The sequence below is a fragment of the Orycteropus afer genome, unplaced genomic scaffold (genome assembly GCF_000298275.1).
Source record: "Orycteropus afer afer isolate SDZICR_OR568_19922 unplaced genomic scaffold, OryAfe1.0 scaffold00106, whole genome shotgun sequence".
NCBI classification, from domain to species: domain Eukaryota; kingdom Metazoa; phylum Chordata; class Mammalia; order Tubulidentata; family Orycteropodidae; genus Orycteropus; species Orycteropus afer.
In genome coordinates, this window is record NW_006921693.1 from 6,210,724 (window position 1) to 6,224,955 (window position 14,232).

Here is a 14,232-nt window from a genome sequence, read left to right on the forward strand (position 1 = left end):
GGGAATGAAACTAAATGTACGCATGATGTTGAATGTAAAAACAAGCTCTTAAAAAAAGAAAAAAAAAATCTCTTTTGCTTAAAATGAAAACTCAGCCTGAATTGTCTGTCTATAAAGAAACTCAATTGCTTTCTCTCCATTAACATAAAAGCGTGCATTCTATTCTTTTTAGACGGGACGCTGGAAGGTAGGGAAGAAAATTTAGAAACTATATTAAAGGAAATTGATCCTAAACTCACGTGCCAACAATTGATGCTACACTTTCCTCTACCCTGACATCTACTGGCTCTCTTGCCCGTGGACATCGTACCTTGGTAGAGCAGTGTGGCCGGAGGGTGGCTGGCAGCAGGCCACCCTTTGGAGAGTGTTTCTGCTTCATAGCCTGTTGGCAAGTTGTCCAAAATGGCGCTGGAGTGTCTGGTGGAGCCCAGCCACAGGTACACGTCCACTTTCGCTTGCACTGACCAACCAGCTGGCCGCTTTCCAGGAAGCTGAGGAAAGGTTACAGGAAAGGCTTCCTGGTTAGTGGGAACTGATTCTGGGCCTTGCTCTTTGAGGAGGTCTCTCCTGTGGACATGGTCTGGAGAATTCGCAGGGGCTTCTCTTAACCAAAGTGAGAGCAATGACCCCAGTTGCCACACACAACTCCAAAGGAAGATCCATAGCTGGTTGGACCTGGCTTCAACAGGCACTTCCACACACTAGAGCACTTAAAGCTATTGTTTTAAATTTGTCATCAATTCCAACTCATGGTGAGCCCATGTGTTTCAGTGGAGAGCTGTGCTCCCTAGCATTTTTATAGATAGGTATAAGCAACATCATGATAAATGGAGAAAAGATTGAAATTGTCAAGGATCCACAATCAATGCCCATGAAAGCAACAGTCAATAAATCAAATGACATATTGCATTGGGTAAGTCAGCTGCAAAAGACCGCTTTAAAGTATTAAGCAGCTAAAAAGCCACTTTGGAGAGTAAGGTGCACCTCACCCAAACCATGGCCTTTTCAATAGCCTCATATGCACTCAAAATCTGGACAACGAATACGAAAGACGACAAAAAAAAGAAAAAAAGGATGCATTTGAATTGTGGTGTTGACAAAGAATATTGGATGCACTATGGATTGCTGGCATAGTGCCTAAGGCATCTGACTGCTAACCAGAAGGCTAGCAGTTCAAATCCACCAGCCACTCCTCGGAAGGAAGACTGGTCAATCTACTCCCATAGTGACACTGCCTTGGAAACACAAGGAGGGGTCACTATGAGTCGGATCTGACTCTATGGCAGTGTGTTTCATTATGGACTGCTAGAAGAATGAACAAATCTGTCTTGGAGGAAGTACAGCCTGAATAAGCTTCTAGGGGTAGAAGAGGGAATGGCCAGATTTTGTCTCTTACACTTTGGTCATGTTGTCAGAAGGGACCCAGTCCCTGGAGAAGCATATCATGGTTGGTAAAGCAGAGAGTTACTGAAAAAGGGGAAGACCCTCAATGACATGGATTGACATGGCGGCTGCAACGATGGGCCCAAGCATGGCAACAATTGTGAGGATGGTGCAGGACTGGCAGGTTTCCTTCTGTTGTAATAGGGTTGCCATGTGTCAGAACTAACTCAATGACACCTAACAACACTATGATAAAACCCAGGTGCTCTCAACTTGACTTCAACTCATACTGACCCCCTTTGTGTCAGAGTACAACTGCGCATGATAAGGTTTTCAGTAGTTAATTTTTCAGCAGTAGACCACCAGGACTTTTCCCCAAGGTCTCTCTGGGTGAACTTGAACCTCCAACTTTTCAGTTAGTGGCCAAGTACGTTAACCATTTGGATTACCCAGGGACTCCAGGTACTATGATTTAAAAAACAAGCAAACAAAAATCCCACTGCCATAGAGTCAATTCCAACTCAGAGTGACCCTATAGTGACCCTCTAGGGCAGAGTAGAACTGCCCCCAAGGTTTCCAAGGCTGTAAATCTTTACAGAAGCCAATAGCCACATCTCTTTCCCTCAGAGTGAATGATGGGTTTGAACTGCCGACCTTTCGGTTAGCGGCCAAATGCTTTGACCACTGTGCTACCAGAGCTTTTTAGTACTATGTTAGCTTTATAGATAATGAAACTCAGCCTCAGAGACGTTAAATGAATCACCTACTCATTTAAAGTTGTCAGTCAGCTTTAAGTGACGAAGCCAAGACTCGGACCCAGGAGAGATGAGAACAAATGTAGACTCAAGAATCAGAATCCTCATAGCTTGCCTCTTTCCTGCACTGAAATAAAATCTCCCTCCCTGGAGCTTCCAACTGCCCATCACAGTTCTACCTCTTGGGTTTGCTCAGAAGAACTTCCGTATGTCAGGCCTTCATGTGCAGGAATAAACCAACCTGTCCTTCTCACATCCTTTCTTCTAGATTAAACACCTCTCCTTCTTCCTCCATCCTTTCTTCATGCAGTGAGATTTCAAATTCAACTCCTTCTCTCCTTTGAATAGGCTCTGATTTGTATATATATTTATGTGTACTTAAATTTCTATGTTTATGTGTATATTGGTATGTGGAGTATGAGTGTGTGTATAGAGGAGTGTGTGTGCATATGCATGTATGTGTGTGTATGTGAAGAAGCTCTGGTGGTGTAGTGGTTAGAGCATTTGACTGCTAACCAAAAGGTCGATGGTTCTAACCCACCAGCTGCTTCACAGGGACAAAGATGCAATCTGCTTCCTTAAAGATTTACAGCCTTGGAAACCCTATGGGGCAGGTCTACTCTGCCCTACAGGATTGCTAAGAGTTGGAATCAACTCAATGGCAGTGGGTTTAGTTTTTGGTTTGCCCCTATCTAAGCTTGCTCTCTGGCTAATTCTTAAGTAGATTTTAGCAACTCATTTCAGCAGCTATTTCTAGTGCCACTAGGTCACTGCTGAGCGAGTGGGGCCAGGAGGACATCAGAACAACAAAGACCCAGTCTCAGCCCTCCCACTAAGAGCTCAGTTTAGACAAGAAAAGTGTTATGGATTGAATTGTGTCCCCTCAAATATGTGTCAAAATCCCAACCCTTGTACCTGTAAATATGGCCCTGGTTGGAAAGGGGCTTTCTTTTGTTATGTTGATATCATACCAGAGTAGAGTGGACCCTAAGTGACTTCTGAGCTATAAAAAGAACAGCACAGACATAGATACTTGTACACGCAGGGAGGACAGTCACCAAGGAATGCCAAGGAATTTACAGGAACTCCCAGGCTGTCAAAAAGGAAGAACTTCCCTAGAGCCGTGCCCTGAATTCACACTTTTAGCTTCCAGAACCAAGAAAATAGGTCCACTCCTTGGAAGGAAGGTTGGGCAATCTACTTCTGTAGTGATATCGCCTCAGAAACCCAAGGAGGGGTTGCTATGAGTCAGGGCCGACTCGAACTCCACGGCACACGACAACAACATTCTTTGAAGCCTCACAGTGTTTCTGCTTTAGCAGCACCAGGAGTCTAAGACAGAGACCGACCTACAGTTACTTACATGCAAGGCCAAGTGCAAGAGAGAACGCCAAGGAGGAAGAGAAGAAACAGCAGGTATTTCCATCTTTTTGTTAAGACTCAAACATATAGCTGGCCTTCAAACAACACTTTGGAGTTGGCCCGGTAGAGAAGACATCCCAGGAAGAGGGAAGTGCATGGGTGGAGACGTGGCGACAGGAACTAATAGTGATAATATGCGCTAATACTTGGTGAGTGCTTATGCTGTGCCAGGAACATGCCCGCTGAGAGTGCTCAGAAAAGAGGAAACTGCAACCAGCGAGCGTAGGAGCTGCGGCAGAGAAAGGCACAGACGAGACTGAAGAGCGCTTTTGGAAGAGTGTGAGTTTTATTTGTATTCTTTGGGGAAGAGATTCTATTATTTATTCAGTTCAATAACAAATCATTATTGAGAGGTCATTTTGTGGTTGATAAAGGTAACCACTCTGCAACCTCCAAATTGTTTAATTATAAGAAGACAGATAATTCTCAATTGATCATTTCTCCAATACTAATAACAGCTTACATGTATTAAGCACTTGGTCAATAAAACAAATATTTTTTGAGAGCCTCGGGGAATTTTGTTCTAATCAAAGTAATAATTCTGCCATTTGTAGACATCACTAGGACATCAATTCACAAGGGCAGTCTGATATTTTTACTCCTCTTGGTTCCTGGTGAGATCTCCAATCTGATAAATAGTTGTTGAATGAACAGTCCTTTATTTCTTTTTTCTGATAATAATAATACTATTTAACATGTGTTGAGCACTTACATTGTTCCAAGGATTGGCCTAAGGTTCAATTTTACACACAAAATGTTCTAATTCCTGCATAATAGTAAAAGGTCATGTTGTTGTTAGGTGCCGTCAAGTCAGCCCCGACTCACAGCGACCCCTCCTTGGGTTCCGAGGCTGTATCACTATGGAAGTAGATTGCCTAACCTTCCTTCCGAGGCTGGCGAGTTTGAACCGCCAGCCTTCTGGTTAGCAGTCAAGTGCCTTAGGCACTATGCTACCAGAGCTCCAGAAATCATAGGTTATCATTAATGCTCACAATCATTCTATAAAGTATATTTTTTACTATGTGCCTTTTAAAGATGAGGAAGCAGGTTCAGAGAAGTTAAGACATTTGTACAATATCACAGAGCAAGACAGGAATAGAGCCAAGACTCAAACCCAGTTCTACCTGGCTCCAGAGACCAAACTCCTCACCGGTGCTCCTTACACAGACATTGGTGCATATGACTTGCCTGGGCATCTGGCTAAAATGTCAGCAGGTCTGGGGTAGAGTTTGGGAATCTGTACTTCTCCCTGTTGATGCTGATCCTGTGGTCTACAGTCTACAGTTTTAAGTATTTAAGCAACAAGACTCTTACCCCTTTTGTGACTGAATTATTTTCTGTTTTGAATTTTTTGTATTGATGCCATGTGTTTTCAGTAATGGGGAAACCAAACCAAGCCAAATCTACTGCCATCGAGTTGACTCCAACCTATAATGACCCTCTAGGACAGAGTCAAGCTGCGCTATAGCGTTTCCAATGCTGTAATTCTTTATGGGAGCAGATGGTTTTATCTTTTTCCTGTAGAGCAGCTGGTGGGTTCAAACTGCTGACCTTGTGGTTAGCAGCCGAATGCTTTAACCACTACACCACCAGAGCTCCTTCAGTAATTGAAGGCATACTGAAATTAAAGAGAGAGAGAAAGAAAGAGGGATAATAAGGAATTTGATACAATTATGTGAGACACATATGTTCCAAGTGGACTTTGGTGGTAGGATGGATGTGAGGCCCATTTTCTCAGATTCACACAGTGATACAGGTCCTCACCAGGTGGCAATATATACTGTAACTGGGATGACAGCTTCTCAAGAAAACTGGAAAAAAAAAAAAAAAAACTGTGAGCCTGAAAATGTTGGTTGGCAATATGTGTTCCATGGCCCAAAAGGTTAACTTACTATCTGACATTCCCTTAAAGAAGTCTGATGTTTTTTACTCCTTAAAGCAATACAACAACAGAAGTGTTATCCATTTCTACTGCTATGAAAACAACATGTGTGTGTGTGTTTGTGAACTTATGTTTAGATTCAAAACTCCGTTAACATCTTGTGAAAGTTTGACATAAGAACCACAGCTGCAATGTTCAAGTGTAAAGCTTCTATTTTTTTTTTAATACACAAATTTAAAATTGCTTACTAGGCAATGTAGGTGGGGAGCTCTGGTAGTGTAGAGCTTAAGGCACTTGACTGCTAACCAGAAGTCTGGTGGTTCAAACCCACCAGCCACACCTCGGAAGGAAGGTTGGGCATTCTATTTTCATAGTGATATCTCCTCAGAAACCCAAAGAGGGGTCGCTATAAGTCAGGTCCAACTTGACAACACATAACAACAACAGGCAATGTAGAGTCTCTCACCTATGTATTCAAGTTGGAATTCACCCAACATTATTGAGCACCTTCCTAAGGGCTTTCAAAGGACACCCCATTTTTAATTTCACATGCACTTCCAACTTGATATGTGTCTCCTACCTTCTCCCCTTCCCCACTCTCCTTTCTTTCTCATGTGCCTTTGAAGCCTGACCAACCACTGCAAGTTCTCTCCTGTTTAGAATAGCACAGTGAGTTAAGGGGAAAAACCACCTGTGATAGTTGAAGATGTGTCAACTTGGCTGGACTCCAGTTGTGAGTGGTGGTTCCCATGATGGATCACATGACTGCGTTCTAAGCGGCCGGTCGGCCTAGGGGGAGTTTCCCCAGGGGTGTGGCCTACCTGCAATGCTATCCCAGGGACAAACTGGAAGAACGGCATTCCGGACTATATACTTCCTGGAGCGAGCAGCTCGCTGCTCGCCCTGGAGGTTTTCGGATTCATTCTTTGTTGGGAACAGCGACCAGCACACTGCGTGTCAGCTTGATTCTCTCGGCTCTGTTGTGCTTACGGGAACCAGACGACTCCGGGCCCCATCTCTCTCCAGAGACGAACTTTGTGACTTGAACTCCTCTGCCGTGCGTGCAAAAGCCAGACGGCCCTGGGCCCCATCCCCCTCCAGAGATGAACTTTTCAGCTTGAACTTGTCAGCTTCTACACGCTTGTGAGCCATTTATCTAAGATAAATTTCTCTCTCTCTCTCTTTCTCTCTCTATAAATATATATATATATATACTTTGCTGGTTTTTGTGTTTCTCTAGAGAACCCAATCCAACACACCACCAGAGAAAAATATTGAAAGAATGCAGAAGTGATTGACCCCCAATGGATAAAAATCACATGGAGCATAATGCTAAAGTCTTAGCCTCTCCCACCTCCCAAGTCATCTCCCGCAGTGGTCTTAGTCCATGCCAACTGGCTTCAAAGGAAGAGGTAATTTTGGCAAGTCAGAGAGAGGAGAGAAATGACAATTCACGTAAAATGTGTTGGAGTTGGTCAGTCAACATCAGTAAGAGAAAGGCTTGTTTGTCTTGTAGATGTTTCACTCTATAGCAGGATCAAAAAGATGTCTTTCAGCCCCCACTTTCCACTGCACACTGGGGAAAGCTGATGGACAGCTAGAGGCCAGGAGAAGAAGAGATAGGACTCAGGAGTGTGGAGCAGTAGAGAGACTAGGGCTGGAGATGAGAGTGAAACGGGCTCTCTCATCTAGGTGGACTCAGCACAGAGAGTTGACTAGAGGGGAAGAAAAAGGAAGGTTAGGAACCACCCTGTGGCTCCAAGTGCATCTGGCTCCATCCACAGGAAAGTTCTCCTTTTGATGACAAAAGTCCTTTTCCACCCTTCTTGCCAATAGGGGTATAGTGGGATGAGCTCGGAAGAGGATAACATTGGTTTTTGGATGGTGGAAATTGGGCTGAGTTTGAAAACTCTGCTCTGATGTTTTAAGTAGCACTATAAATAAATTTAAATTAGGAAAAATAAAAAGATCATGGAACCAGGTCCCCTGAAATCCTGGTTGCAATTACAAATTTTCCATCACTGAGCCGTGTGGCTTCAGGTGAGTCATCTGGTTCCTTCTTTGTAAAACTTCTCATTAATATTCTCCAAACTAGGCCTCTAGGAACAATAGTTTCCTAAAGCTTGTAAAAAGCTCTTCTAGATAAATAAGCTTGGGAGGTGTGAGTTTAAAAACTCCAAGGTGTTTCCTGACTGCAGGATTTCTCTGAGCGTTAGAAGACTGGTTAATGGGTATAATCCAACTCCAAGGCTCCTACATGTGTCGGAGCGTGGAATGTTTACTGAAGCCCCTCACAGGACAGGTGATTCATGGAATATACTTTGAGAAACGAGCTTTACTTCCTATGCCTTGCCCTACTCTGCTTCCTAATTCCCAGCTCAGAAGCCCGAGGGAGTGGCAGGCGTGGGAATCCTTTAAAGTCCCCCTGGTCTAGTCCTTGTTCTCAGACTTACCCATTCAGAGAGGAGAAAGAGGGCTAAAGAGGGCAGGTGGGTGAGAGTTCGAAGCAGAGGTGACAACACAGGAATGAAATGAGTTTTGCTGGCTCAGCTTATCAAGATGTTTCATCATGTCAACACAACCGAATTCAATAAGATTTAGAAAGCTATCGCCCAAAGCAATCCCAGTGGCAAAAGGGAAATACAGATAAAGAAGTAATTCCAGGCTTACAGGCATCCTGATAAAGGGTAATAGGCAGATGATGAATGCCACAGGGCACATTCTGTGTTCTCAGCTGTGCCTACCCTCTGGATTCGCTTGACAACTGTTCATCGCTCTAATTTTACATAGAGGCAGGAGACATCAAAATATTTAGGGGCGTAACATTCTACCAATTCGCTAGTATTTTTAGCACAGAGCCTTCTGAGAATTTTGCTATTTTTTAAGACAGATTTTTCTTGCCACCCTAGTGCTCCGTGGCTGGAGAAAGTTGAAGAAAGATTCTGACAGTTGTGGGTGAATGACTTGGGTGAGATTTTCTTTTTCCTTTCACTTTTACAGGAGGGGCTTAAAAATATTTTAGACATCTAACCAAAAATGATATACAGAGCCCAAAACAACTCAACAGATATGAAGAGGGGCCCCCATTACAAAAATGACCCCTGGGAATTTAGAGATATCTATATCTATATCTATATCTGGGAACTCTGGTAGCATAGTGCCTAAGGCACTTGACTGCTAACCAGAAGGCTGGCAGTTCAAACCCACCAGCCACTCCTCGGAAGGAAGGTTGGGCAATCTACTTCCGTAGTGATACCACCTCGGAAACCCAAGGAGGGGTCGTTATGAGTCAGGTCCGACTCCAGCATTTATTGAGTGGTTACTCTGGGTGATGTACAACTCTGTGCTTGATATGCATTTATCCACTTAATCCTCACAACGATCTCCACTTAACAGATAAAGCATGAGAGGCACAGAGATGGCAGTAACTTACCCAAAGTCATGTTATGTTGTTGTTATTTGCCGTCGAGTTGGCCCCGACTCATAGCGACCCCTCCTTGGGTTTCCGAGGCAGTATCACTACGGAAGTAGATTGCCCAACCTTCCGTCTGAGGAGTGGCTGGTGGGTTTGAACCACCAGCCTTCTGAGTCACGCTGACCTCATGCGTGTCTGAGTAGAAATGTGCCCCACTGAGTTTTCAATGGCTGATGTTTTGGAAGTCTATTGCCAGGCCTTCCTTCTGAAATCTCTGAGTGGACTCAAAACTCCAACCTTTTGATTTGCAGCTGAGCACATTAACCATTTGTACCACCCAGAGACGCCATAGTGAAAACTAGTGCAGACTTACTTTGAGGAAATGAGTTTTGATCTTCCCACAGTGTTTGCCCATTTGCTCCCTGAAGGGAGAATAGAGCAGGTCTTTGGAGGCGATGCGGGCATATGCCACTCTCTTGTTGTTGCTCAGCATCCAAATGAAGACATCAGGGATGGTGTGCTGCGGCTGTGGGACCGAGAACGGAATGTGACAGGTATTCAACAGCACATGGCCAGAGTTCTCCTAGCCTAAACCAGTTCCACTTCTCCTGCAGAACAAATCTGTGACTTAAAACACCTGTGTGACCAAGCAAGTTAAGTGTAGCTTCCTGGAAAAGAGGAAGCTTTTGGTCATGAACCAGCAAGATGTGTAAATCTCACCTGCCAAATTATTTGTTATGCTTTGACAATAAGCAAGTTGGACACGTGATTTGACATATTGATAGTCTACTTTTCTCCATCTGCAGAACAAACATTTCTATTTTATTTTTGACAACTTTCTTTTTTTTTTTTAATTTTCAAATTAATGACTTAACCTGAATAATTGTACTTCATCAGATCTTCAGAGCCAGGTAACATTTCTAGAACTTTCAAATAAAAGAACAAAAATGAAAATTCATGAATGTCTTTCTATTTGCACTTAAGGATATGGAAAACAATTCTACAAGAGACTTGATCCCTAAAATATGCTTGCCAAGTAGTTTGGCTCCAATTCAGGTGGTTATTCAGAAGAAACTAGACTAAATTGCACAGAAAAATGAGACTTTAAAGTAAGCTAATCAAGGTAGAAATTGCAGAATTCCTTGCCAAGTGGCCCATTACGTCGTACGTGTTTGAAATGCACATTTCTGAACCAATATAACTATCAAAGCAAAAAGGAGGTACAGTGTCAGAAACTAGGCTCTAGCTTTCCTGGCCTGGAAGCAGATGCTCCTTCTAACCCTGTGACATTAGGGTCTAATTGGCACCCAAAGAGGGTCACCCCTTTTGTCTTGCTATGGAACCACAGACACTGATCTGGAGGTTTGCCTGCCACAGAGTCTGTCAGTCATAGACCTGAAGCTTCAGTGTCTGGTTTGAACCTTCTGAGGGAGTATTAAAATTCCTGCATTAATCGCCCGTCTGGCTCATGGCTCATACCTCCAGGGAATGATTGATAATGTGACAAGGAATGCAAATTCCAAGAATAAGAAGCCATAGATCTGTCCCTCTCCCTGAAACCTCTCCACAAAAAAACAAATTTAAGAAGTGTCTACCCATCCTCAGGCTTCAGGAAGGCATACCTGTACCCGATGATGCAAACACAAAGACCTTTTCTAGACCATCTTAGTGGTCACCAGAAGGCAATTAACTTTAAAAGGAAAAGTTGTTTTGACCTTTACTGAATGTGAATTTAAACCTTCTTACAGTTGAACGTGTACAAAGGTGCAGGGTTATTTGGACTTTTCTGGAATCCACCGGGGAACATGTTTTTTATTTCTGCTGAATATCATGCTTCGTGAGAAATCAGTAAAGCTACCTGTTGGACTTAATTTAAAAATCTCATCCCTGGACTAATCGTGCCTGCTCAGCTCAGCAGGGCTTGGGAATAGACAGTGTCCCCCTTCCATCCATACCAAACCTCCAGACGTCTCTAGGGAGGCATTGGCACTAACATTCCGAGTGAGGCTTGCTTTCAGGATTGATTACCTCATCAACAAGAAAGCGGATCTTTTCCACAAAGTTCTGAGCTTTGCCAATCATTTCATCAAGAGAGAACTTCTTCTTCTGCTGCTGCTGTTGCTGAACAATCTCTTTGGCCTCCTTGGTCATTGCTTCCTAAAACAAGAGAGGAGTCAATGGAGATCTTTCTAAAACTCTGGACAACAAATACTGTGCTATGCTGCCTACTCCTGCCTGAGTTGTAAGCACCATCCTGACCACTCACACGGGCTGTTTCAGGCTCTGCCACTGGGCATACACTGCTCATTTCATAGAAATTTCACAGGCAATGAATCTCATCTTACCTTTAATTGACATATGAGAAACTGAGGCCCAGAAAAGTCAGAGTTTGGCAATGTCATACCACTTTATTAGCCCAGACCCAAATTCAGGCTTTCTGATACTTAACAATAACAATGACAACCATAATAATAGCAGTTTAATTCACTGAACTATGACTCCAAAGATTTAAGCAATAAATGAGCTGATCAGATTTGTGCTTTAGAAAAACCAAGCTGATTGGGTGTGAAAGATTGGAATAGGCTGCTGCAATCATCTAGGCCAGACATGCTAAGGAATTACGTTTAGACAGCAATTCTGGGCATGAAGAAGTAGAATGAATTCCAGAATCTTTAAGGAGCAGAATCGACAGGACCTGGCAGGTCCAGCTGGCTGATGATGGATAAGAAGAATTCAAAACAGATTCTTAAGCTTCTGTCTGGAGCAGCAAGTATGGCTGGTATTGGCAACACAGGTGAGAAGATGATGGGTCCAGTAGGATATATCAAGTTGGAGAAGCTGTGAAATGAGCAGGTGAGGTGTTTCCAAGGAGGTTGGAAAAAGGTCTGCAGGTGAGGAGATGGAGCTGGGTCACTACAAAGATACTGGTGGTTGTTGAAATTGTGGTCTTGTTTTAGGCCAAGGGCTGTAGGACAATGAGAAGACACTAGAACTCTGTAGATGATAGATAATGGATGGACATGACAGAGACAGGGAAGGTCAGTCAGAGATGCTAAAGAAAGACTGGTGTGTGTTATTGAGTCAATTTCAAGCACATGTTCTAATTCTGTTCAGAGTATAAATAGATTTTCACATACCAGCTCCTGCCAACAGAGCGTAAGTCGTTTCTTATCTAAAGTAGTTTGATTCAACATCTTGGGCTTTTTTCCTGCTTCAGAGATAAAGGCACTGTAAGAGAAGAATAACTAGTCTGAAATCGACTTAGTTAAGCTCTGTTTACATCATTTCAAAGATTTTCAGGTATACTTTTTGTAATATAACGTGAAAGCTGATAGAGCCACAAAGCCAAATTTTAAATTTAGGGTTATACAGTGTGGCACTAACTTTTCTAAGCAACAAGATGAGAATTGGAAATGATGGTCAGACCCCCATCAGTTTTGGGGAATGGATGTTTGTTTTTCTGCTTTCTTTCAGAGGGTATTCATTGTGATCACTGTCAAAATCTATAACAACAGATGCAAAATAATGTCTTTTTCCCCATCTTCTAAATTTAATAGACAAATAAATAAAGTCTTCTGAAAAAATTGTCTGTAAAGGAACTATTTCAGACCCGATACTGAGCTATGTTTCCACATTTAAAAAACTGTACAAAAGACAGAGTAGTCAAATTTCTGGGGATGAAGTTAAAAATGTGTTCAGAAGGAAAATGGTGAAGATTATTAATGTGATTGAAGAAGAAATAGGAGGAAACAGATAATGTTCTCATTTGTCATAATTTAAATGCAAATTAAAATGTATATCATTTTCACCTATCAGTCAGGCAAAGGCTAAAAATTGTTAATATTCAAGGTTGGTGAATCTATGGGGGTACTGTAACCTGACACAATGTTTTAGAGGCTGTTTGAGAACACCGATCAAAACTTAAATATAGGTATAATTTGACTCAATATTACACTAGAATTTGATCCTTCAAAAATAACTGAACAATTTTGCAGGGATGTCTTTGCACAGCAATTGTTCACCACAGCATTGTTTATCATAGCACAATAAATGGGAACAACTTAAACATGGTTAAGAACTAGTTAAATATATCATAAAGCAGCCACACAGTTGAGTGTTGAGGGTGATCAGGAGGCATAACTGTAGAAACATGTCTGTGACACAGCATCTGTATAAAGGAAACCTGCTGAACAAAATGAATAGTATGATTGCTTTACTTTTTTAAGAAATACAGTATTTTTGTGAGTATGTGTTTTTGAACGTGTGTGTATACAAATGAATAGAAAAGGATCCAGGGGTGTAAACCAAACTTTCCTCTCTGAAGAGAGGGCCTGGACAGGATTAAAAAGAGAATTGAGAACACTTTTACTTTGTACATTTTTTTTAACTGTAAGCATGTATTACTTTTGTATTGAAAAAAATCCATTACAAAGAGGAAAAATAAAGGAAGTCCCAGATGTCACACCTCCAGCAAGGAGTCCCTCATTATTGTCTCTTGATTTTTAAAAGGAATCAAAAGGATTGTATTTGAGGCGGGAGTCTTGTTGCCCCACTGCCTTTCACAGGAATCAAAAATAAATAAATAAATAAACTCACTGCCATCCAGTTGATTTACAGCCCTGTTAGGTTTCCAGGGTTGTAAATCTTCCCAGAAGTAGATCAGCCTATGTTCCTTCCACAGAGCAGCTGGTGGGTTTGAACCTCTGACCTTCTGGTTAGCAGCCAAATGCCTTATCCACTAGCTACCAGAGCACCTTCCTTTCACAGAGGGGTGAGGAATTCTACTCCACCCACAGGGGGATGAGCCCAGGGAGACAAGGTGAACACTTTTGACCTCTCTTGCTTCCCCAGAGAGGTCAGAATAACTTAGGTCACCAACAAATTGGAGTAAATGACCGTTATACGTGTTTCCGTTCATTCTCTGGTGGGCAGGCCCAGTCTGCCTGCTGATGGCAGGTGGCCTCTCCCTCTGCTCGGGCCCTGTCCCTGCAGGAGCGGAGGGGGTTGGAAGCCCCGGAAGCCCGGCTGCTTAGCTGAGAATGGTTGGGGAGAGCTGGGAGCCCACTTAGTCCAAGCTGCTTTCTCAAATCCAGGTTTACCAAATTAAAACTAATGTTTTGATCTCTGTCCGGCCCTTAGGAATATTTTTTTCAGTTAGTTGTCAACCTGAAGGAGAAAGGACCATGATAAATTACTGCCCACAAGTCACCCCTTAATATAGAAAAGGCTTTGAACTAGTAATTTACTCACACAGCCTTTAAAAACATATAAGGACATTAGAAAGGTTTTTAAAGATGTTCAAAGGGAACTGCAGGTGGTACCTACATGCCACAGCAGGAGTCACACTAACATACACTGCTCTTAGAGCGAAAATC

General features: G+C 42.7%; 1 protein-coding gene across 1 annotated transcript in view; it reads right to left on the minus strand.

Annotated features, from left to right (window-relative positions):
- The window catches only part of FER1L6 (fer-1 like family member 6), a 139,479-nt gene that overhangs the window by 88,395 nt on the left and 36,852 nt on the right, over positions 1-14,232 (minus strand). The window contains 4 exon segments of the mRNA XM_007943427.1: positions 311-491; positions 9,231-9,383; positions 10,886-11,014; positions 11,995-12,129. Of these exon segments, the coding sequence (XP_007941618.1) occupies positions 311-491; positions 9,231-9,383; positions 10,886-11,014; positions 11,995-12,129 (598 nt within the window).